Source organism: Nelumbo lutea, chromosome 1, assembly GCF_056320005.1.
Source record: "Nelumbo lutea isolate HS-2025 chromosome 1, American lotus-T2T, whole genome shotgun sequence".
NCBI lineage: Eukaryota > Viridiplantae > Streptophyta > Magnoliopsida > Proteales > Nelumbonaceae > Nelumbo > Nelumbo lutea.
In genome coordinates this window covers 12,362,300-12,388,791 of record NC_142684.1, presented here as the reverse complement: position 1 = coordinate 12,388,791, position 26,492 = coordinate 12,362,300, and the positions used below count along the sequence as shown (strand labels likewise).

Genomic DNA, 26,492 nt, shown 5'->3' with positions numbered 1-26,492 from the left:
TTTGTTGTCAAATTAGGTATATTATCTTTGTTATTAATAACATTTTACAAGAAAAAAAATGAAATTTATTGTCCACATTTGCTATACACATGCTGTACAAGCAAGGAGAAAAAAGAAATGTCATATACAAGTGCCCTTTAAAAATCCATAACTGTTGAAGTCTGATGCGGTGTTGGACACTTAATCCATTGAGTTTGAGTAGAGTCCATGCAATATTCGTCAACATTTCATTATGCATAATCAACAGTGAAGTCAGGTTCAGGAGGCTTCTGAAGCTTCAATTCCTTAATGCTCTTTGAATTCCGTAACTTTTGGACTCCTCGAAGAGCGTTTGCTGCAAACCGGGATGCCAAAATGGTTGCACCAAGACGGGTTGAACCAGCACCTGTACTCTCACTAGCCACCTCATCCCCCTCCTCCTCCTCCTCCTCCTCCTCTTCATCATCATCATCATCCCAGTCATCCCCCTCATCAAACTCTTCTTCGTCTTTACGTCGAAGCTCTGCAAGTTTCCTCTTGGTATACCGACGCCATGCTGCTTGGATAAAGGAGGCAGCCCATGTCCTCCATTGCTGTGAGTAGAAACGGAAAGTGTGCTGAACCTGTCTGCTGTGAAGGCGCCTAAATTGACTGGCAACAAATTTCAACTCCTCTGCTATCAAGGCAAAAGCCTCAACCTCTGACAAAGCTTTGACTGTGCGGGTAGATGATGGGAGATTTGAAGCAGCCTTGGGATCCAGTGCCCAGGTCAGGAGCTCCTCCCCACAAAAATCCCCTTCTTTAAGTAGACTACGATTAAAAAATCCACTCCTCCCACCATCAGTAGTCACACTCTCCAGTCGACCTCGTATGATGAAGAGCATCTCATCCACAGGATCACCTTCCCTGACAATGTAAGTTCTCTCAGTGTACAAGCTTGGTTTCAACCTCTCACAAATGGCATCTAGTAATCGCTCATCCATATTTGCAAACAGAGGAACCTGGCAAACAGCAATAAGAGTAACTCTAAGGGGACAAATACATTTAGAAACTGGATTAGATAATATCAATAAATGAGATGTTGGCAGTTATGGAAGGAGTTTAGAAAGCCAAGGAGTTGGATGTCAGGAAACTCATAATTGAAGGAGACTCGGAGGTGGTGATAGGGTGGCTAATTAAAGACAATTGCCGTTTATGGAATTACAGAAATGAATTCAGGTGGCTGGTGCGGGAGATGGAAATCAGGATGCGTTGGGTTAAGAGATCAGCTAACTCTTTGGCGGATGGATTAGCTAAAGAAGGGATAGAAAGGGAAGCAATGTTTTGGGCTAAGCTGTAACTTAATTGTTTCTTTTGTGTCCTTGTTTCTCTCTTTGGAGGGTTTAAGTTATACTCGGAAGATAAGAATTTTTGTCTTCCTAATGAATTGAATGAATAAAAATAAATAAATAAATGTCTGGGTAGTAGAGGCAAGAGACTTCCACACTGAAGTTTCAACAGACATTTGCCACCACCACCACAACCAAATAAACATAAAATCAGATGTGAAGTTCCATTTATCCTTTCAGGTGATCAGATGGAGAAGAATGAAAAGAAACACCCCATAATGGATATTTCTGCTTTGTCCCAAACAATTTCTTGGTATAGTACATGCCCTTATTTATTTGCACTAATCACGGGTGAATTGATTAAACATACTCAGGAGGTCCCGTGGTGCTTGTTGTTTGTTGACATAGTATTAATAGTGCTGAAGTTAACAAGGATCATGGACAAATGCCTTAGAAACAAGAAGTTTTAATGTAAATAGGAGTAGAGTAGAATATATGCAACGCAAATTTAATAATAATATCAATAGGAGTGCAAATCAAGGTACACTTAGGATTGGAGACCAAAATATAATATGGTCTCTTGCTTTACTTTGTTTCAATACTCCATGACAAGGGAGAGATTGAGGAGGACGCCACTCATAGAACTAGAGCAAGATGGGAAAAATTGAGGGGTGCATCCAGATTCTTATGTGATAGGTGAATATCACTTAGGCTAAAGGGGAAATTTTATAAAACAATTGAAAGGCTAATAATGCTGTAAGGAGTAGAATGTTGGCCAATCAAAAGACATGTCCGAAAAATTGTGACAAAAATATGAATGTTGAGATGGATGAGTGGGAAAACTAGGAAGGATAGAATCAGGAATGAACTTATTTGTAGTAACTAGGTGTAGCTCCAATAGGTGATAAGATGAGGGAAACTAGACTAAGATGGTTTAATCATGTATAGACCTTCCCTCCTAGAATCTATCACTGTAAAGTAATGATAAATTAAGATGTAGCAAGTATATCATAAAGACTTTCTTGATACCCAACTTATTATTGGTTACTAGTAGGTATGTTTTAACCGTAATTTTGTCAGATTGCCATTATATATGCTTGTTCTGGCAATCCAAGGTCTTGGGAGTGGACTGGATGAGAACTTAACCTCTGGGAGTTATAGGTTGAAATGTACACTTTAGGAGTCAAAAAAGATCATTACCAATGGTGGCCCCAACTATCTAGGATCTTGGGAAGGATGCACTGCATATAGACCTCTCAGAATCAAACCCATGTTAGTTGCAGTTGTCAGTCTAAGATTTTACCATTGCTCCAAGCAATGACCCCCTTTAACTTTGTTATATAGAACCTATAAATTTCACAATTGCCTTTTTACTCGGACCACCCCCCCTCCCCCGACAAAGGGAGATAGAAAATGACATAAGAAACTTACTCTTCTAACCAAAGCCAAACAAAGATGCCGCTTGATATCTCTCCTAAGGTCCTTTGGTAGGGTCTGAACCAAGCTCTCTTCATCCACCCCTCGTGTTTCCAACCACTTGTACTGATCGTACCGTCTAACTCGCTCACGGAGCTCTTGTGGCAGCAACCTATGATGCATCCACTGCTCTGAATCACGCCTTTTGACTCTCATCTCCTCAAGCCGAATTGTAAGAGATTGGAGATAGGTCTGTACAACATCACAGCTACCAAATTACCAAGATGAATATTTTCAAGCAACAACTGCACATAACATGCTAACATTTACTCTATAAGGTGCTGACTGCTCACTGCTGAGTGATAACATGTGCTGCAAATGGAAGATGACCTGCAAATATTTGGTCCAGTTGATAATGGCTGAAGGGTCTGAACTGAATGACTTATTGTTTTCTCTTTTAGTGAATAAAATAATTAACTAATAAAATATTAGAGGGTATGGTGATTAAATTAACTTCAGCTTCAGCCATTAAAAAGCTCACCAGCCTCCTAAAAACTTATTCACTAAAAGACAAAGCAATAAGCCATTCAGTTCAGCCATTTCACCTGGTTATCAAACAGCCCCTTATATTCCATAGCTTAGTCAAAATTTTGAAAATAAATCAGTATTTGTACAGTTGTACCATAAAAATTAATATCTTTTCACACTAATGCTAAAAATTTTCATTCACTTATCTCTTGTTATGCCATAGATGAAAATCATTTTCTGAATGTGTTTTCTTTATTTTCTCGATCACTAGTTCAATGTAAGTATAATATTAAAAATCTCCAAAGGAAAAGATAATCTATAGTTAGAAAAGAACTAATAAATCTTCTCAAATGAATTGTTGGTTGATCACTATTCTACATGTAAAATTTGACAGTGCAAACTTTTGACCCAGAACAAGAATCTAGGAATGGCAAAACATTAGCAAATCTTCACTGATAGAAATGATTATCTGCCTAAATCATTGAACAAAGCAACTGCTTCAGACTTAAATGGGCTACTGAATAAAATAGAGACCTTAAACAACTCTTGCATGAATTGCTAAAAATAAAGAACCTCTGCCCTCCGGGAGGACATTTTCAAATCTCTCCCCTCTCCTCGTAGAACAGATCTCCAATGCCATAATTCTCACGGAAAGGAACCATTAGGGTCTGTTTGTTTACTGAGAAAGGGATGAGAAAAGGGAATATTCCCGAATGATTCTCCCTTTCTTGTGTTTGTTTGTTGGTAAATAGTATTTTGGGATGAGAAACAAGAGGGACGCGGGATCCCAAAATGAAGTGAGTGGGACCGCACCAAAATAGTGCGACCCCGGTGGGAAAAGAAAAAGCTAAGAAAATTGCTTGGGCTTTGTCAGAGCAAGAAGTCGACGGTCTCCTCTCCCTTCGAAGTAGCAATCTTCGAAGTAGCAATCCAACGGCCATATCTCCGGTAGCTTCTCCGGCGGTCCTATTCTACCCTTTTTTGTTGTTTTTCGTTCCATGGTTCTTTCTTCCCCAACCCCATGTTTTTCCCCTCAATGGCTGGAAGCTCAGTCATTTTCTTCATTGTCTCCGACAAAGGTTTTGCCGAAATAAAATCACTCTCCACGAGCATGCATCCATGTCCAAATCTAACATTTTAACCCCAGTAGAAGATCAAGACTGTAACCAATCTTGAATCCTAATAGGTTTTAGGTTTACAAATCAGAAGAAAAAGTGAGAGAAAGGAGAGAGAATAGAAGAGAAACAGGAGAACACAAGTGGTTGAAAGGAGGGACAGATTCTAACAGATCTGCCGCCGCCACTTTCTTATTATTTATAGGTTATGTTTAGTACATAATGGAAAGGACACATCTGCCCTTAGTACTTACATAATAAATAAAGTAAATAAAAGCTGAAATAAATAACAATTGAATTAACAAACTGACTCAAACTGACACTACTATAACTGGAACAAATAACTACACATGCTGTCCTACGAACACAATGGGGACTACTGCAGTGGGAACCACATCAGTGTCTCTACACTCCCCCTCAAGTTGGGAGTAGATATCTATCATTCCCAACTTGGATAGGTCTGTCTCTAACTTCTTCCTTGGTACAGCCTTGGTGAGGATATCCGCGAGCTGCATATTAGATGTGATGTACGGAAGACACTTCTTGTGATGTGACCCTTTCTCGCACAAAATGTCGATCAACTTTGATATGTTTAGTTTTGTCATGCTGCACTGGGTTGTGGGCTATATTAATAGCTGCCTAATTATCACAATACAACATTAAGGGCTTTTCATAGTCAATACCCAACTCTTCAAGTAGTGACCTCAGCCACAAGATTTCAGCCACTCCATTAGCCATTGACCTATATTCCGCTTCAGCACTGGAGCGGGAAACAACACTTTGCTTCTTACTCCTCCAAGAGACAAGGTTACCTCCGACAAGGGCACAATATCCAGAGGTAGACCTTCTGTCATCAACACTCCCAGCCCAATCGGCATTTGTATATAATTCCACCCTCATGTGATTATTGTTCTTGAGCAGTATACCTCTACTCGGGCATCTCTTCAAGTATGCTAATATTCTCTCTGCCGCAAGAAGATGAGAAGTTCTAGGGGAGTGCATGTACTGGCTAACAACACTAACTGTATAGCTGATATCCGGCCGAGTGAGGCAGAGATATAGGAGCTTTCCAACCAACCGTTGGAACATAACTTTGTCTTCAAGAGGCTCCCCACCCTCTGCACTAATCTTGTGATTTTGTTTGATGAGTGTATGCTAATATTCTTTCTGCCGCAAGAAGATGAGAAGTTCTAGGGGAGTGCATGTACTGGCTAACAACACTAGCTACATAGCTGATATCCGGCCGAATGAGGCAAAGATATAGGAGCTTCCCAACCAACCGTTGGAACATAACTTTGTCTTCAAGAGGCACCCCGCCCTCTACACTAATCTTGTGATTTTGTTCGATGGGTGTATCAGCCGACTTAACACCCAACTTTCCAGTTTCCGCCAACAGATCTAGAACATGATTTCTTTGAGAGATAAAAATCCCCTGCTTGGATCTAGCAACCTCAATACCCAAAAAGTACTGTAGTGTACCAAGATCTTTCACCTCAAACTCTTGATGAAGGAGCTGTTTGAGGGAACTCAATCTCATGACTGTCATTTCCTGTCACCACAATATCATCAACATATACTGCAAGTAGTGTCAGAGAGGACTCCACCCTCTTGATGAATAGTGTATGATTTGACTGGGCCTGTACATAACCAAACTTTCCAAGGGCTAATCTGAACCTATCAAACCAGGCTCTAGGTGACTGCTTCAAACCATACAATGCCTTGTTCAGTCGGCAAACCTTCTTACCTGTCTCTGTATCATAGAATCTAGGAGGCAACTGCATGTAAACCTCTTCCTGTAAGTCTCCATTCAGAAAGGCATTTTTAACATCCATCTGAAACAGGGGCCAAGAATGATTTGCTGCAAGGGATAACAAAACTCGGATAGTGGTCATCTTGGCTATTGGGACAAAGGTCTCCGAGTAGTATATACCATAAGTCTGAGTGAACCCCTTTGCAATCAGCTGGGCTTTGTACATTTCAATAGAGCCATCAACATTATGCTTCACAGTGAACACCCATCTGCATCCCACCGGTTTCTTTCCTTTTGGTGGGTCAACCAGTGCCCAAGTATTATTCTTCAACAGGGCATCCATTTCGACTTGCATTGCATCTTTCCATTCTGGAACCGATAAGGCTTCTTGCACTGTTCTTGGAATAGGGACATTGGCAATGGAAGTGAGATAGGACCGGTAAGATGGAGACAAACGATCATAGGATATGAACTGTGAGATGCTGTGAGCTGTAAAAGTGGTGCAATGTCGTTTCCCTTTGCGAATGGCAATAGGGAGATCAAGGTCATCCACAAGAGGGGAGGTGGCAACAGTGAGAGGTATCTCAATAGGCTTTGGATTTGGAGCCGCAGAAGGAACTGGAGCTGGCCGGGACTGCCGATGACTAGGATCAACCTGCCTGCATCGCTTGTGATAGACTCTCAACTCTGGCTCCCTCTGACCACCCTCACCACTACAACCTTCATTATCCAGTGGAATAGGTAAAGGAACAGCCCCACTTCTACCAACCCCACTTCCACTCTCACTGCTCTCCCCCTGAGGAAAGAAACTCAAAACAGCCCCACTCTCACTGCTCTCCCCTTGAGGAGAAACCCTAGGATAATAGGGTGTCTCCTCAAAGAAGGTGACATCCATGGAGACAAACCGTTTCCCTAAAACTGGATCATAGCTGCAATAACCCTTTTGAGTTTGTGCATAACCAAGGAAAATGCATTTGGAGGCCTTAGGTTCAAACTTGGAATGATGAGGCCTGAGAAACTGAACGAAGCAAGTACAACCAAAGGTTTTAAGGGGAACAATGAACAACTCCTCGTCTGGGTATAGAAGGGAAAAGGGGGTTCTCATATCAAGAACTCGGGAAGGAACTCGATTAATGAGATAAACTACCGTGAGGATAGCATCACCCTAGAAGCGAATAGGTACATTGGAGGTAAACATAATGCTTCTAGCCACCTCCAAGATATGCCTATTCTTCCTTTCGGCAACACCGTTCTGCTGTGGTGTATAAGGGAAAGTGCTCTGGTGAATAACTCCATGACTAAGAAGGTAGGAGGTCAATGGCTGAGCAAAGTATTCCTTTTCATTATCAGATCTAAGGACTTTGATTTTGGTCCCAAACTGAATGAGAACCATCTGATGGAAGTTTTGGGTCAGAGTAGGAACCTCATCCCAAGAACGCATAAGATAGACCCGAGAAAAACGGGTATGGTCATCAACAAACAGTAGAAAATATCTGTACCCACCCATAGAAGAGATATGATATGGCCCCCAAACATTAGTATGCACAATATCAAAAGAGGAATTACTCCTTTTATTACTTAAAGAATAAGAGGTTCTACTTTGGCAAACTCACAACTCTCATACCTCAACTTTGATAACTCAACAGACTCAAATAAAGCAGGAAACAGTCTCTTCAAAGACTTAAAAGACAAATGACCTAATCGGTTATGCTTTGGCATAACCGAACTCACAGACTGGGAAACAAAAGACTTCTTATCCACTGACTCCTCCCGACGAGAACTCTCTCCAAGCAGATAGATCCCGTTCGTCTCACGACCAGTCCCAATCACCTTCCTCGTCTCCAAATCCTGAAAAACACATCAGTCAGGGAAAAAGGTTACTGAACAGTTCATGTGTTTGGTAATACTACTAACTGAAAGCAGGTTAGTATCAAGCTTAGGAACATGCAAGACAGAAGATAAAGAGATAGTATCCGATAGCTTGATGTTCCCCTTGCCCGAAATGGGAACAAGGGAGCCATCGACAATGGATACTCTATCTCGGCCAGAGGACAAGTGATAAGAAGTGAACAAAGATGGCAAGCTAGTCATATGGTCAGATGCACCTGAATCTATTACCCAACAGTGGTCAGTATTACCTGGAGCTGAAGCATGGTAAGCTGAGGCTCGAGTACTTGAATGTGCAAATGCAGATGTGGCAGGAGCTGATGGTGACTGAGATGGCTGAGCTGAACTCCCAACTTCCTTTTCCAACTGTATGAGGGCAGCCCGAACAACAGCTACAATCTCTAGGGATGTGCCTGATGAGGATGCTGAATCAGTGTTCACGGCCACATGAGCATTACCCTTCTTATTTCTTAGTTTTGCTGGGACCAAGTGAGGATGTAGCTTCTAACAAGTATCTTTTGTGTGCTTGGGTTTCTTACAATGTTCACATACCAGATCCCGTTTATCTTCCTTCTTTCGGTCCCTTTCTGAGTCACCCCCTGGCTTAGGTTTAATAGCTGCCAAGGCTGGGAAAGAGGGCTGAATCAGTGTTCACGGCCACATGAGCATTACCCTTCTTATTTCTTAGTTTTGCTGGGACCAAGTGAGGATGTAGCTTCTAACAAGTATCTTTTGTGTGCTTGGGTTTCTTGCAATGTTCACATACCAGATCCCGTTTATCTTCCTTCTTTCGGTCCCTTTCTGAGTCACCCCCTGGCTTAGGTTTAATAGCTGTCAAGGCTGGGAAAGAGGGCTGAGGCTGCATCATGACTTTCCTCTTGGTCTCTTCACTATGCACCAGGGAGTATGCTTGAGAAAGGGTCACACTATCTCCTGTCAATATTTGTTGTCGCACAATGTCATATTCTGAATTCAAACCAGCCAGAAACTCAAATACCCTATTCGTCTCGACTTGCTTTTTGTGAGTCTGTGCATCTTTGGGACTCTCCCACTCAAGGGTCTCTAGATGGTCAATCTCATGCCACAAGGATTTCAAGGTAGAGAAGTAGACGGAAACTGGCTTCTCTCCTTGTTTAAGGTTGTTCACCTCACACTTCAGTTCATAGGCTCTGGCAACATTAAGGGGTTGGGAATAGGTTTCTTTCACAACATCCCATATCTCTTTGGCTGTCTTTGCCCACAAGTAATTTCGGTTGATATGTGGGTGCATAGAATTACACAGCCATGCCATAACCAAATAGTTCTCTTGAACCCACTTGGTGTATGTTGGGTCCTCCTTGGAAGGTTCTTTCACATCTCCCAAGAGGTAACCCAGTTTTCCCCATCCTCCAATAGCCATCATGGTTGATTGAGCCCACTCCAAATAATTTGACCTATCAAATCTCATAGTTGTAATATGAAACCCGGTTTCAGATACACTACCATAACTGTAGTTTCCAAAACTACTTTCTCCCTGACCCTTAAACTCCATCTTTGATCAAGATTCAGTGGCTACAAATTGTTAGAGTCACAATACCAGAAAACAGAGTCAAACAAGCAGGTCTGAAAACTGATCCGAAACCAACACAAATCTGGTCTGATATGAAATTTGATCTGATCCGAAATCTGATCTGAAACCAACCCAAATCTGATTAGAAATCAATCGTCTATCACAGTATAGGCAAGGAAGCAACTCAAATCTGATCTGAAATCAATCGGCATGCACAGTACCAGGTAGCCTGTCAATCTGAGATGCTATTTCCTAAAATCACTACTGTGGGGCCCACTGCTGCGAGAGCAAAATTAGGGTTTTAACTGTGGGTCTGAAATAAGTGCTCAGCTGCACTCTCCAAGCAGTCCGCACAAGTGGGACTTGTCATAGGGCAATATGAAACCCTAAAACTAATCACCTCTGAGAGGGAAGGGGTTCGACCCAATAGTCAAACCCTAGAAACAGACTTAAACACAGTTCGGCAAGTCAAACCCTAGAAACAAACTTGAACACAGTTCGACCCCTACTTCTAGATAGGTCCAACCTATCTCGACTGATTGCAGTCTCTGAAACTCAATAAAAAAAAACTTACTTATGTACCTCGGTTTTCTGTCTTCTAGGGTTACCTGAACCCTAACCTTCGCTGCTTCTTCCTGATTATCAACTCTCTGCAAGCCGCGGCAAGTCTTCAACTGCTGCGAACCTCTCCTGGTCATCTCCAAGATTCAGCCACCGAATACTTCTTCAAAGCTTCCAGCCCTAGCTAGTCCTCATGTGGTCGGCTGGACTAGACACACATGAGAAGCCCTAGATAGGCTCTGATACCAAGTAGAAGATCAAGACTGTAATCAGTCTTGAATCCTAATAGGTTTTAGGTTTACAAAACAGAAGAAAAAGTGAGAGAAAGGAGAGAGAATAGAAGAGAAATACGAGAACACAAGTGGTTGAAAGGAGGGATAGATTCTAACAGATCTGCTGCCGCCACTTTCTTATTATTTATAGGTTATGTTTAGTACATAATGGAAAGGGCACATCTGCTCTTAGTACTTACATAATAAATAAAGTAAATAAAAGCTGAAATAAATAACAACTGAATTAACAAACTAACACTACTATAACTGGAACAAATAACTACACATATTGTCCTACGAACACAGTGGGGCCCACATCAGTGTTCTCTACAACCCCATTTGCGTAGATCACTGAAACTTCAAATCCAATAGGTTTTCTTTATGTCGTTACTCACTCTTTTTCCCTCTCATTTTTTGTATGAAGTGAAGTGCTGAAGAATGAAATTGGTTTCACTGATTTACTTCTTTTTTTTTTTTTTTTTTGAGTTTCAACCTTGAGGAGAGATTTACGAAGAATCCAAGTTTCTCCCTCTCATCCAGTTTAGGATACAGAAGGAGCCAATTTTCCTCCTAGGTGAAGAACCTTTCCACTTCTGCTCTAGCTCTGGCCAACGCTATTTCTGTCTGAAGTAAGAAAACTTTGATGATTGAAGTTTTTCTCTATTCAAATTTCTTTCGCAAAACAAAATTCATAAATCCATTTGAATGTTTTGATAATATGAGCTGCATTTGTTTTGTCTTGAATAAAGTGTTCATGAGTCATGATTAATCATCTTAACCCTGGGGTTATTCTGGGAAGCATCATGAGTCATGATGCTCAGTCCTTTAATTGTTTCTTTGACTTTATCTTGGTGGTTGTTGATGGACTTATGTCTCCTTGTTCTGATCATCGGCATCCAAATGTAAATATTTGGATGATTAATATTTTCTGATCTGAAGCAGCTTGTATTCAGAGACTTGTACCAGTAGCTTTTATACAAAATTATAGTGATTTATCTCGGTACAATGGTCTCTATGATTGACTATGAACCCAAATGTAAATCATTCTCTCCATGATCTTTACATGTTTGCTGTTTACATGATACAAGGATTTGATTAATGCAAATCAAACCGATGTGTACTGCACAAATTTTTTTTGGTGTTTTTTCTTTTAATTTTTCCAGGAGTAGACCTTTGGGTGGATTTGTTAAGCTCAAATTTTCTAGAAACAGAAGTTGTTTCTCTTCAGTTTGGTTGGGAGCTTGGTCTTTCTTCTGAGTATGATGAGGGGGATAATAAGGTTATACAGGTTGTACCTAGGTGTGCCAATAAGGCTGCTGACTTCTTAGCTAAGTACCTAGGTGTGCCAATAAGGCCTAGACAAAAAGTCCTTTCCTGCAAACAAAGATAGGGAAGTTTTGGAAAGCCAGTATATGTAGGGGTTAAGTCAGAAAGCAGACTAGCGTAAAACATGATTCCTTTGGCAGTTTGTTGGACCCTCTTGGTCAAAAGGAACAGTCACATCTTTGAACATAGTGCATCTCAGAGGATATGTTGGCAAGGAAACTGGTGAGAAGACTGTAGTCATGGCTGCCTATTCATAAAAGTTTCAGAGGGTCGAGAATTTTCCTCTTGTAAAGTGCTTTCTGTAAACAGGAATGCATACTGCCATATAGATCCTATTGTACATTCCCAATATTTGGTGCCTTAGTATACAGGGGTCTTCGTAACTGTATCTTCTGGTTAATACAATTCAATATTTTACACTTACAACAAAAAAAAGGTACAAAAGGGGATCCAACTGTAGTGGAAGTAATGATTTGCTAATTTGGTCATTTAGAAAAGTCTTTAAATGAAAAAGAAATTTGGTTGGGTCTCCAAAATGGCCAAATGTTTTTGAACTTACTTCCCCTTGTTCATGTGGTCAATTTTATCAGAAAATCCCTGCTTTCAAAATAAGCATTTTCAGTGGACTAGGATACAAGATTTGTGTGGACTAGAAAAGTGAACGTGTATCCCTTATCTGATGGATGAATTTGTCTATAACCCTTCAATGTAGTAGAGGCAGTAAAGTTGTATAAAAAAGGAATAATTAATCTGATTAGACTAACTTTCTCCATCTTTATCTAGTTATCATCAAATGGAAGTTATTTCTTTTTTCTCTATAAGGGTAGAAAAATGCTCAAGGTTGGATGATATGGTTTTTGGTGTTTTCTAATGAAGTTCAATGAAAATAAATGGACTCGTTATAATAAGAGTAGATATATGATTTCCTTCTTATGTACTTAGTATCTGCACTTATACAGTGAATGTCACATTTCTGAAATATGAGACTTGAAACATTTATTTTACATTCAACTGAGAGACCACCTGAGTTTTATATATGGGAATGAGCATTTCTTATGTCATTAACTCATTATTTTGCAAACAAAAACAAAAAACAGTTTCTTGGACCCTGGAAACATTTATTTTACAGTTTCTTATGTCATTAACTCATTATCTTGCAAACAAACAAACAAACTCATTATCTTGCAAACATTTATTTTACAGTTTGTTGGACACTACAAACAAAAACAGGGCAGTTTGTTGGACCCTGCAAACAAAAACAGCCCCCGCCCAAAATGAAACAAAAACAATTCACCCACTAATAAGGGAATGAAACAAACAGTGCCACAAAAGTTTACAAGGTAATAAAGAAAACTAATTGCATTTGGTTAATTTGGAAGAGTATGCTGATTTCATATTTCAGTGGTCGGTCAGGTTGGCAAGCCTGGGAACATAGGTTTGAGTCTGAGGATGGCTAATTTGTGCGAAAAGGAAATAATAACTCGGTTTGACCAAAGAAAGGAAATATTAACCCGACTGGACCGATGCCTAACTAGTTACAAATTCATGTGTGCAACAGTGATGATCCAATAAGGAAGAATAAAGCTTGAAGCTAAGAAAAGCAAAGAGCATAAAAATATTTGGGAAAATGGTCTGGAGGGCCGAGTCCTACGAGTAACTCAGATGAATTACCAAGTCCAACTCCAACTGTCAGTAGTCATTCATTCAAGACTATTCCAATTGGACAAGAGCCCACCACCAGTTGACCCACTGAGTTAAAACAGTGCCACATGAATGGCAGATAATTGAACCCCACCCCACTTCTTGTTGTACACGCAAATGTAGGTAGGGATCCTTAGTTCTTTACTTTCATATAATCTTTCTTAGGTTGAAAGCAATCGATCTGCTTGAAAAATGCAATTATTGTTTGTTATTCAATAATGAAGGAAAGAAGGGTAAAAAAAAGTAAAGAAGAAGGGGAAAGGACATGGCTCAATGAGATCCAGCCAGGGAAAGGGAAGAGAATAATAGAACCATATCTCTGATTGAACATTCTAAGGTTTAAGCTCTAAGAATCCACACAATAAATGGTTTATTGTTTGTGTTGTTTTTATCAAGAAAGGGACCATACAATATAATGGAGTGGCCAAACCCATTACCCTTCAATCACTGGCTCGACAACAACAATCATATTAGTAAATTTTGAATGACTATGAAGGACATCCCTGGTATTTTTGGTAACTGAATTTGTTAATAAATACTAGTTATTAGTTTATATAACTGAATTCTAGCGCATTTGTGGAATTCGTTGATTATCAGTTCTTAATGAAATTAGCTATCAAAAATTCTGAAATGAGACTCTCATTCTTTATCATGTATATGAGTACGTATGCATCATTATGATGATTTAGCTATTAAAAAAGAAAAAAAGTGTGATGTGTGCTTTCATGTAGCTTTGATTAGTAACAATGAAGGTAGCAAACTTATTCATGGTTAATGGTTGCTCTTTTTTTTTTTTTTTCATTGACTACTTTTCCAGCATGTAAATTATATAGGCATTATAGAATGAAATCCTCAATTTATTTATTTATTTATTTGTTTATTTATTTTCTATAAATAGATGGAGCAAAATTTGCTTTATGCAATTGTTGGGGCTGCAACTGCTACAGTTGCAGTTACATTTTCAATGTTGCAAGAATATGTGGATTATATTGATAGGGAACCATCTGTGAACCGGGATTTTGAACGAAGGGATTTATTGGATAGATTATATGGACAAAAAAAAAAGAGATTGTTATAACCAATTGAGAATGGGGAAAGCAGCCTTTGCAAGGCTATGCAAGATTATTCGTGAGACAGGAAGATTACATGATACAATGAGGTGCACGGTAGAAGAACAAGTGGCACGCTTCCTACACATACTGGCACACAACGTTAGGAATAGAACAATCGGCTTTCATTTTAGTCGGTTTGGTCAGGTTGTGAGCCGTCATTTCAACAACGTATTGAATACTTTGTTGAGCTTGGAGGATAAGTACTTGATTCAACCAAGTGGTACTGAAGCACCTCTAGAAATTTAGAAACCGACATGATCTTTGGCCATATTTCAAGGTAATTAAGTGATAAATTTACCTTTTGTTGGGTCTTAAGTCATTAGTTAGTGGGCCTTGTTACTGGGCCTAATCTTAATGCTTATTTCGACTAGGTGTCCCATCACTAATCAGGGGCAGTCTTGTCCATTCATGTAACATTATGTAATGCCTTTATATATAATAGATTAGGGCTGGCCGAAGTGATTACTACCACCCATTTCATTTATGTTCCTCTTCTTCTTCCTCTTCTACTCTCATTTGACAACCCTATTTCAGCAAACATGGTATCAGAGCACTGATCTTACGACTAGTTACAGCAGCCGCATCTTCTTCTACTTGCAGGTAACTCTCCCATTCTTCTTGTTGGTTGCTGCAAAGAAACCCTAGGGTTGGTCGTAGAACACAGCTAGACCTACATCTAGGGTTTCCATTGGTTGTAGGGCCCAAGGGGAGCTAGACCTAGAGGCTGATGCCCTAATAGACACAGTACAGCAGACTGTAGCCATTCGGCTAAGATAGATCTGTGTAGAACAAATCTAGGCGGAAGGACTGATTTCAGCAGTCCTAGAACTGTTCGTGGGTGAAGTTATAACCTGCGGCAGCAGTGTTTAGCACGCAGTAGAAGCCAACACAGCAAGTTGCAGTGTAGTACTCGGTGACAACAGTAATTTGGGCACAGTGTGCAGTGTTTCAGCTCTGTGTCTGGTTCTCAGGACTGAGTTTACAGTGCAGCAAGTTCCATAAGTGTGAAACAGTTCTCTATACATTGGAGTTACAGTCTTGACACTTACAAGTAAGAGAAGATGTCTTCGATATCCGGGGAAGTGTCTTCTAGAGATGTTAGGTCTTATGGGAGGTCTCCTAATCTGGAGAATCCAAATCTGCATAGCCTACAGATCACAAGTGTGTTGTTGGATGAGTACAACTTCAGGGAATGGTCTGTCTCAGCCATGCTTTTCATCACATCCCGTGAGCTCACTGGTTACTTAGACGGGCAGAAGAAGGAACCAGAAGTGGGAAGTGCTGAATATGGAACTTGGCGCAAAGAGAATGCTATAGTTATGTCTTGGCTACTTGCCTCAATGACTCCAAGAGTAGCCAGGACTGTTCAACATTTTTCCACGGCTGCCAAGATTTGGGAAAATGTTTCTAAAACCTATGGGCAGAAGAAGAATAATGCCTGAGTTTACAGATTGAATCAAAATATTGCTGCCTTGAGGCAAGGAGATATGAGTGTTGCAACATATTTTGCTACACTAGAAGGACTATGGGAAGAGTTAGATCACCACCTTATCATTGACTGGGAGAGTGCTGGAGACAAAGAGAAGCATGACAAACAAATTGAAGAGTGTAGAGCATTTAAGTTTCTTGCTGGCCTAGATCCTATATATGAGAGCATAAGATCCCAAATTCTGGGAAGGGATGAAATGCCAGACTTACATCATGTCTACTACCTTGTGAGGAATGAAGAGGTGAGAAGAAAAGAGATGCAGGTTGATACTCAAACAAAACTAGCTGAACAACCTGTAGAGCATTCGACCCTAATCTCTACAAATCAAAGGGGAAACAGGTATTCTGACAAGAGACATCTGAAGTGCACCCACTGTGGAGGGGAAAGGCATGTGAAAGAGAACTGTTGGGTTCTCCATCCGCATCTGAAGCCAGTTGCATTGAGGAAAGATAAGAAGCATTAGAAGGGTCAATCTGCAAGTGTGAATTTGGCTATGGGTCAAAGTGATGATGGTTCAAAACACACATCTACAGTTACTTCCTCTTCCTTGGGACAAACTTCTAATTCCCCTCGAACCGAGTCCTTGGGTTTTACTGCTGATGAGGTAGAGGTACTTAGCCGGGCCCTAGCCCATCTAAGGACCAATTCTCTTCCATCCTCCTCCCTTGCCAGATCAGGTATTTTCTCTGCCTTTAGTGCTACTAGTTCTATTGATCCTGCATCTTGGATTATTGATTCTGGTGCAACTGACCACATGACACACATGTCTTCTCTATTTTCTTCCTATCATTTAATGTCTGGCCAAGATAAAATGAGGGCTGCTGATGGTTCTCTCTCTACCATCTCTGGGAAGGGAGTGGTTGGCCTAAGCAAGGACCTCTCACTAAAATCTGTCTTGCATGTTCCCAATCTTTCTTCAAATCTCTTATCTATTTCCAAGCTTACAAAAAATTTGAATTGTAGCATAACCTTTTTTCCTACTCACTGTGTCTTTCAGGACAGTTTGACGAAGAGAACGGTTGGGAGCGGTCATGAGTGTGGAGGTCTCTACTACCTTAATGCAGACATCAGCTCGGCCTTGCAAACATCTGCTACGTGTAGTCAGTCCAATGTGGAGTCAATAGCTAGGTTACATCTATGGCATGCTAGGCTAGGTCATTTACCTTTTTCATCCTTGGAAGTGTTGTTTCCAGAACTATTCAAAAGTGTTTCAAGTCAAGAGTTAGTTTGTGAAGTCTGTCAACTATCAAAGCAATGTAGAACTGTTTATTCAACTTCAAGTAATGAAATTCGAGTTTCTTTTGACTTAGTCCACTCTGATGTTTGGGGTCCTTCTCCCATTATTTCTGTTGATGGCTTTCGATATTTTATCAGCTTTATTGATCACTATTCTCGATGCACATGGATATACTTATTAAAGGCACGAGAGGAAGTGCCACGGGTAACCATGACATTTTGCAAAATGATTGAAACACAATTTGGTACAAAGGTCAAACAATTCAGGTCAGATAATGCTGCTGAATATTTTGAAAGGTCCTTGAATCTGTTTATGAAGGATGCTGGAATGATTCATCAGTCATCTTGTGCTAGTACCCCCCAACAAAATGGGGTTGCTGAGCGTAAGAACAGGCACCTATTGGAGACTGCTGGAGCCTTACTATTTCAGCACAAAGTTCCTAAAAGCTATTGGTCTCAAGCAATCCTTACTGCATCATATCTGATAAATCGAATGCCATCCAAGGTATTGGGGATGAAAACTCCTTTCTCCGTTCTTTGCCCCCATCTTCCTTACTTTTCTCTTCCACCGAGAGTATTTGGTTGTGTATGCTTTATACATGTCAAGGATCCGAAGAAGACCAAATTGGATCCTAGGGCTACAAAGGGAATCTTTTTGGGGTACTCCCCTACTCAAAAGGGATACAAGTGTTATGATCCAGTCAACAAGAAAAAATATGTCACAAAGGATGTGGTATTTTTTGAGTCTCAATCCTATTTTCAATCTTCCCAGAATCCTCTTCAGGGGGAGACTAGTGGGATGGAAGAGGATTCTTCTATTTCCCCATTCTTTGTACCTCTCTCGACCTCAGGTCTTCCATCTTCTCCTCCTGATCCACCTAGTTGTGGTATCCCGGGTGAATCTAGTGAGGCTCCCATTGTACCAGCTACTACTAGTGATGTTGCAAATATTACTGAAGACTCCGACAAGCTGCAAAGAGATATCAGAATCACCTACAACAGAAGAAAGAAGGGTCCTCTAACTCATGATAGCGACCAATTGGGCTCGGATCAACCTGTCTCAGAAACTCAAGGTAATCCTATCAGTTCCTCTGACTTAGATCTTCCTATTGCCCTTTGTAAGTCTACTCGTTCTTATACTATCAAATACCCCATTGCTGATTTTGTGTCTTACTCACAGTTGTCTCCTCGTTATTGTTCTTTTGTGTCTGCTCTATCTTCTGTGCATGTTCCTACCAGGTATACTGAGGCAGTATCTGACCCAAAATGGAAAGAGGCTATGGATGAAGAAATGAAAGCCTTAATGAAAGCAAGGACTTGGTAATTAGTGGATCTACCAGAAGGGATAGGCACTGTTGGATGCAAGTGGGTGTTCACTGTGAAGCACAGGGAGGATGGGTCCATTGAGAGGTACAAGGCTAGACTGGTAGCAAAAGGGTTTACTCAAAAAGAAGGGATTGACTACAAAGAAACTTTTGCTCCGGTGGCAAAACTCAACACAATCCAAGTTCTATTATCTTTAGCTGCAAATTTCTCATGGGAGCTACATCAGTTGGATGTGAAGAATGCTTTCTTGAATGGCGACCTGCATGAAGAGGTGTTCATGGATCCTCCACCAGGTTATGTCTTTGGCAAGAAGGTATGTAGACTGAGAAAGGCCCTTTACGGCCTTAAGCAGTCCCCTCGAGCTTGGTTTGAGAAGCTATGTGGAGTCATGAAGAAAGGGGGTTACACTCAAAGTGGAGCAGATCATACCCTATTCATAAGGAAGAGAAATGGCAAACTTACGACACTTATTGTCTATGTGGATGATATGGTAATTACAGGGAATGATCATGAAGAGATTAAAAGACTAAAGGAGTTTTTGGTTGCTGAATTTGAGATAAAAGATCTGGGCCAACCGAGGTACTTTCTTGGGATTGAAGTTGCAAGATCCAAAGAGGGCATCTATATATATCAGCGGAAATACATCCTTGATCTTCTTCAAGAGACTGGCATGACGGGGTGTAGGCCAGCCGATACTCCAATAGAACAAAATCATGGTCTACAGGTGTCAGTAGGAGAGGACTACCCTGATAAGGAAAGATACCAAAAGCTGGTGGGGAAGTTGATTTACCTGTCCCTTACTCGCCCTGACATTGCTTATGCTGTACATGTTGTCAGTCAGTTCATGCACACTCCTGAGATCCCTCACATGAAAGCTGTGGAAAGGATTCTCATATATTTGAAGTCTTGCCTGGGGAAAGGGATTCTGTTCAGAAAAAACAGTAAAATTGAAGTTGAAGGATATACTGATGCAGATTGGGCTGGCTCTGTTGGGGACAGGAAGTCTACCTCTGGGTACTGTACCTTTGTTGGAGGAAATTTAGTTACATGGAGGAGTAAAAAACAATGTGGTTGCAAGATCTAGTGCAGAGGCTGAGTACCAAGCTATGGCTCATGGTGTTGCTGAACTCTTATGGCTGAAGATCCTGCTTGGTGAACTTGGAATAAAGATTGAGTGCCCTCTCAAGTTGTACTGTGACAACAAGGTAGCCATCAACATTGCAAATAACCCAGTGCAACATGATAGAACAAAACATATTGAGATAGACCGTCACTTTGTTAGAGAAAGAATTGTTTCAAGAGAACTCTGCATTCCTTATACTGCCTCCGAGATGCAGATTGCAGATGTTCTGACTAAAGGGCTAGCTACAGTGAAATTCGTGGACTTACTTGGCAAGCTAAACATGATTGACATCCATGCTTAGCTTGAGGGGGAGCGTTGGTTCGGCTGTCTTAGTTTGTATGTTTACCTTTTGTTGGGTCTTAAGTCATTAGTTAGTGGGCCTTGTTACTGGGCCTAATCTTACTTAATGTTTATTTCAACTAGGTGTCCCATCACTAATCAGGGGCAGTCTTGTCCATTCATGTAACATTATGTAATGCCTTTATATATAATAGATTAGGGCTGGCCGAAGTGATTATTGCCGCCCATTTCATTTCTGTTCCTCTTATTCTTCCTCTTCTACTCTCATTCGATAGCCCTATTTCAGCAAACAACATATACACCTATAAAAATGAATAATAAAAAACTTAAATCTACTAGCAGGATTGTGTTGGGGCAATCGATGGCTCACACCTCCCTATGAAAGTCCCTTCTACTGATGTTGCTAGGTTTCGAGGTCGTAAATCTTATCCCACACAAAACATCTTTGCTGCATGCACTTTCAATTTGTGGTTCACATATGTATTACCTGGTTGGAAGGGTGCCGCATCGGACTCTCACATGCTTAACAATGCTTTGAGGAGAGAGCATAAATTAGAGGTCCCTCAAAGTAGTGATAAACTCTCACAAGAGACATTTTTATTTAATAGGTAAGTATGTACGTGTTTTCTAACTTTTTATATTTTAAATAGGTAAATATTATCTTGTAGATGCAGGATTTTCATTAAAGATTGAGTTCATTACACCATATTGAAACACACGATACCATCTAAAGGAATGGGGTGCACATCAACCTAAGAACCCAAAAGAACTATTCAACCTTCGACGCTCATCACTTAGAAATGTCGTTGAAAGGATCTTTGGGGTATTGAAGAAACGCTTTCCAATCTTGGTATTTCAGCAACATTACCCTTTTAAGTCATAGGTGAAGATTGTGTCTGCATGCTACATATTACACAACCATGTCATGGGTGTGTGGATCCGTATGATTTCATCATGCATCAGTATGATCGAGAAGCAATTGATATTGAGGATTATGTAGGAATTGATGATTTAAATGATGATACAGCAGACAATACACAAATCTCCCAACTATCTCAACGAGCTAGTAGAAATGAACAATCAAGGGAAGGAATTCGTCTTAGAGAAGAAATAGCTACCCAAATGTGGGCTGATTATGTCTTGTATCGATCTAGGGCTTGACATTAATTTCTTCCTATTGTTTAACTCTTTCTTTCTAATATAACTTTTGTTGTATAACTTTTTTTCTGTGCGCACTTACTTCTTTAACTAATTATGATGTTTAACTTTATTAATTGCCTATTGCTATTTATATAAAAATACCTTGTATTAATTGGTGTTATGGATATATATTGTTGATTTGCATTATTCATTTGATTGGCATGAAATAGAAATGGACTCTTCTAGCTCTCAGCCTGAAAACAAGAATGAAAAAACAAATATGAGTTGGACGCAGGACATGGATAATTTACTCATTGACACACTTGCTGAGCAAGTCAACCTTGGAAATAAGGTTGATAAAAGTTTCAAATCATTGGCTTACACTGCAACGGCACGTGCTATTAGCACTAAGTTTTCAGTTGAATGTACTCAAGGACACATACGAAATAGGCTGAAAACAATCAAGCGGAATTTTGCAATATTAAAAAACCTTTTGAATCAAAGTGGCTTTGCATGGAATGATTCAACCAAGACAATAGATGCAACACCTGATGTTTGGGCTACATATATTGAGGTAAAATAGATTAATAACACTTACTTTAAACACTTGGTTTACAAATTATATGAAAGATGACTTATTAGTACGGAAGGTGACTTATTATGGAACTCCCATGGTAAATGAGTAGGTACATCCAGAGGCAAAGCAGTTTAGACGGAAAAGCATTCCAAACTATGACCAATTGGCATTGGTATATGGAAATGATCAAGTGACTAAAAATGGTGCCTTTATAGCCAAGGAGCTAAACAAGCAAGATGCAATTTCTGCAACTGCCACTAGTGTAACACTGAATGTTGAGCATGTGTTTGATGACATTGATGAGGCTGAGAATTTTGGAGATCCTAACCTTCAAGCAAGGCCGGTGGAGGCAATAATTTTGTAGAAGGAAGAGCCTTTGCATAATTTTGGAGATCCTAACAAACTAGGAAAACTATTATAACTCACATTTATTAACAAATTAGGTACTAATTATATATGACAAAAACTTGTTTTGATGGTTGAGCCTTTGCATATTTTTTGGGGATGCATTGACAATTTGATTGTTGTCCCTTTTTTTTGCGATGGTCAATCTACTTGTATTAGGTGGAATGAATGGTTATATTTTACCACAATGGATTTATTGGTATATGGATGATTATGACTACATGGAATGAATAGGTTGAACTATTGGCATTGATGAACTAATTACAAGTTAAAGACAAATTCAAATGATTTATTGATGTATGTATGACTTTTTGAATGAAATAGGTTATTGAATGCAACTTCTTTGATCTACCAACAGGTCCAAATAATAGAGCAATTTTAGTTCCTAGTAGTTTCTTTTATGGATGAGTACATTGAGTAGACCTATGAACAAATTCTATGATGAATGAGCAGGTCCAAATAATGAAGCATTTCTTACTCTTTTTAAGTAAAATTTTTGAATGAGCAAGTTTAATAACACTATCATGCCACGTGGCAAGTTCAATCGTATGTGTCATACATTTGGGGGGTGCAAGTTGTCATAAAAGTAAATTACATGCATTTTTATATAGCATGATTTTTGTCCTATAAATTTTCTTGCAAAACAAACACTAGAAAGTGGATTTTCTCACAGAAATTTTCTCAGCAAACAAACACATTATAACTAACTGAGAAAATAAATTTTCCTCTTCTCATCCCATCCTTTCTCAGCAATCAAACGGACCCTTAGGGAAAACAGTCAAAGATCATAATAAACTTGCTTAGGATGACAAATTGACAATACAGTATAATGTGTGGATCCAAGAATAAACTTCACAATACAGTATCAGAATGTTTAAGGATCCAAGATTCCTTTAGTACAAAAGCACTATTGAAAACCTGTGGATGGACATTCAGAAGCTATAAGAAATAGAAATTCAATTTAATCAAGAAAGAAACTTATTGAATTCAAACTCAAAAAGAGAAGGAATTGAAAATAAAGACCGAACTTGAACCCTCGGTACCTTCTGAATAAATAAAAGATGATGTAAAATTTAGGAGAGAAAGTCAAGGCTAAATAATAATGAGAAATTGAACGAGAGATTCAAGTTAGTTCAAACAATTCATGCTATGATGGGAAGGTAATTCATGTTTTACTGTTGCTCATAAAAGACGCTAAATGTCCGACTCAAACCCGACATTAAGTGAGAATCTGTAGCCCAACTTTTTTTTTCAATGAAGTTGGAACTCTGCATCTCCATCTGAAGTAAGGACTTATAACCTTAAAATCAGATTATTACTAGTTGAGACCCCATTCCCCAGCCACCCAAGTCCAATGCTCCCTAACAACAGAGGATATATATATATATATATATTGGGAAAAAGGTGGTAGGTTGTTATTCTTTTTATAAGCTTTTACTATTAAGTGAAACATTTTCTCATTAGGATGACAGGTAGCTAATTAGGAGATTCTCTCCCCTTTCATTCTGGAAGAACAAAGCCCCTCTTGTTCTTCCCCTTCCCCCCTGTTTTTATGTAACATATGCAAACTTTATTGGATTAAGTACAAGGAACGAAAAATGCTAGGCTAAGATTGGCTTGCACCCTAGGGATTTTATAAGCCTTTCTTTGAACTATGAGCTGTCTGTACCCAGCAGGGCCTGCATTCAGAACCTAACATCTTATACTTGGGCCTGTTCCTATGTCAGCCAGGCCGGGCATTTGGACTTGCTCAGTATGCTATTGAGGTGTTCAGCCTTTGGAAAAATTTTGAACCTATGATAAAATCAAAACTATAACCTCATCCCATGCCATATTTCACATTGATAGAATCAGTTCTCAAATTCAAAATAATAAAGAGATTATATCATCACCAACATCATTCTCCAAGCCTTATCCCAATTATATGAGGTTGGTTACATGAATCTGGTTTTTGCCATTCCATTCTGTTTAATGCCATATCCATTGTTAAACTATGAGCACTTAAATCATTTCTTTTTTTTTGGTCAGCAAGTAGAAGATTTTATTATGATAAAAGAGTTAAATTTAGTACATATAGGGGATAGAACAACCAACCTGAGAGACTACATATAGAATTACAAAGCAGCCCAAAACAAATGCTGCCCCGTAACCCCTTGTTTAGCCAAGGAACCAGCCAAACCATTTGCAGTCTTTCCCACCCATTTAAATTCAGCATTGACGTCCTTTGTGCTACTTCCCACTTCCCTAAAAACATGTCTAAGAGTCCATGGAGTGTGTCTGCTACAATTAGCCCATGAAATAATTAACTGTGGATTCCACTTCCACCTGTCTGTACCCCAACTGTTTTGCTAAGTTACTAACTGAAGACCTTGCAACAAACCCATTAGTTCAGCTTCCAATGAGTTCCCCAAACCAATAGGTCCTGAACACACAGCCAAAATCCTGTTATCAGAGTTCCTGAACACACCACCTATTCCTGCCATGAGATTAACAAATGAGAGAGGCTTTCACCACTATCCTTACATAGAAAACATGTATGGGGAGAAAGGCATTAATTAGGCCTTCTTCTTTGCAGCAAATCACAAGTATAAATCTTACCAAGGAAAACTTCCCAACAGAAGGCTTGAATTTTAGGTGGAATAGGCTTACACCAAATCTCTTTCACCAGGAGGTCTACCTCTACAGAAGCTGGCATAAAGAGGTTTTTGAAAAAAAAAGAACAAGTGAAAAGGCCATCGGAGGAGGCTGACCAAATTCTAGAACCCTCAAGGTTCTCATCCAAAAAAACTTTCTCGAACAGACCAAGTAGGTGGATAACAGAGTTGCACTCATTTTCCTTAAGGCCCCTTTTGAAACCTAGATTCCAACTTAAACATTGAGAGGAGGGTATACCCAATCTGAAGATAGTTTCACCTTTTATGGTTGAGAGGGCGAACAACTCAGAAAATTGTGTTTTTTAAGTGGTGTTTCCCCTAGCCAAAGGTCTTCCAAAAGCTGGATTTTGTTCCCAGCCGTTTTATGCCATTCATGAATGCTTTCAGTTACCTTGTGCCATAGCCTCTCTCTTTCAAATGGGAATCTCCACAACCATTTACCTAGTAGGACAATTATTTCTAAGAGTCAAATTCCCTAAACCAAGGCCCCCTAATTCCTTGGTTTACAGACCTCTTCCCATTTAACTAGATGGATCATTTTTTCCTCCCCCGTGTCTCACAAGAAATCCCTCATGTACTTCTCAAGTTTTCCTGCAATTCTAGTTGGGATACAAAATGTGAATTGGAAGTAACAAGGGAGATTTGCCTAAGTTGCTCTGATTAGAGTTATTCTACCTCCCAAAAATATAATTCCTTTTCCACAATGCTAGATTTTTTGCAAATCTCTCCACCACCAGCTTCCAAAACCCATATGACCTGGGGTTACCTCCAAGTGGTAGGCCTAGATAATCTAAAGGCTAATCCCTGACCTCATACCCTAGAAGCTCAGCAAATTGTAGAAGTTCCCCTTCTTGCAGATTGATTCCAGTTATCCCACTTTGCAAATTGTCCCGTCCAGAGTATAATTATTTCTCGTGATCGCAAATGTCTTTAGTCATGTCCAGGAACATAAGATTAATACTTACATGATTCTCCATACTATTCCATAGTGATGTCATGATTTGGGCATTTTCTTGTAACATTTATTGTACCCTTCAGATCCACTCTTAGGCTGGTCCTCCTTAATATACTTTAATTTTCCTCTCCTAATCAATGAAACTTTCACCAGCTTCATCTAGGGTACATAAATGGTACCATTAAGCTTGACTGCTTTATTGTAGTCAATTGAGAATTCAAAAAATTTTTGCTGTAACCACAGCAGATTTAGGTCCACTATAAGATGAAGCCACTGCTTCAGTTGATTAATATGCTACTGATAAAAGCTACTCAAGAAAGCTCTTTACTCATAAAAAACAAAGCTAGAATCTACTGTACCCAATTTTCAGCACTGAAAAACCAAAAAAAAAAAAAAACACCTACCTGAATTGCTGGCACAGCCTCATAACCACACAATCAGGCTGCTGCTACACCACATCAAACCACTTGATCATCACAGCTGATAGAGAACTGGGATGATCAGTCTGAACATTGAAACAGACCCCTCTTTGGTATTTATCAGAAAAAAAAAAAACAGACCCCTCTTCAGGCTGCTGATATAGGGAGTCTAGGAAACCACCAAAAAACTGTTAATAACTGAAACCTAGGCATGTACGCCTCCTACACCCAAAAACAATCATTTCTGTTTGATCTGAAGTTTTCTTTAATGTATAGAGAAAGTTCTCTCAAGTCTCAATGAAAAGGTCTCTTGTGGTAAAAGTCTTACGGAATGTCCTTATTAA

The 26,492-nt window shown here is 39.7% G+C and overlaps 2 protein-coding genes across 38 annotated transcripts in view; one reads left to right on the top strand and one right to left on the bottom strand.

Moving 5' to 3' along the window:
* The window catches only part of LOC148873551 (putative cyclic nucleotide-gated ion channel 5), a 124,917-nt gene continuing 98,425 nt past the window's right edge, over positions 1-26,492 (bottom strand). For all 37 annotated transcript variants that reach the window (XM_088964112.1, XM_088964128.1, XM_088964095.1 and 34 more), the window contains 2 exons: positions 2,739-2,975; positions 1-980 (listed from right to left, as the gene is read on the bottom strand). In XM_088964112.1, coding sequence (XP_088820238.1) covers positions 231-980; positions 2,739-2,975 — 987 coding nt within the window. In that variant the 3' untranslated portion in view covers positions 1-230. The remainder of the gene's footprint in view (positions 981-2,738; positions 2,976-26,492) is intronic.
* On the top strand, positions 21,375-22,376 carry LOC148873552 (L10-interacting MYB domain-containing protein-like). The gene is made up of 2 exons (XM_088964131.1): positions 21,375-21,712; positions 21,825-22,376. The coding sequence occupies exons 1-2, from the start codon at positions 21,419-21,421 to the stop codon at positions 22,077-22,079; spliced, it is 549 nt and encodes a 182-aa protein (XP_088820257.1). The 5' UTR covers positions 21,375-21,418; the 3' UTR covers positions 22,080-22,376.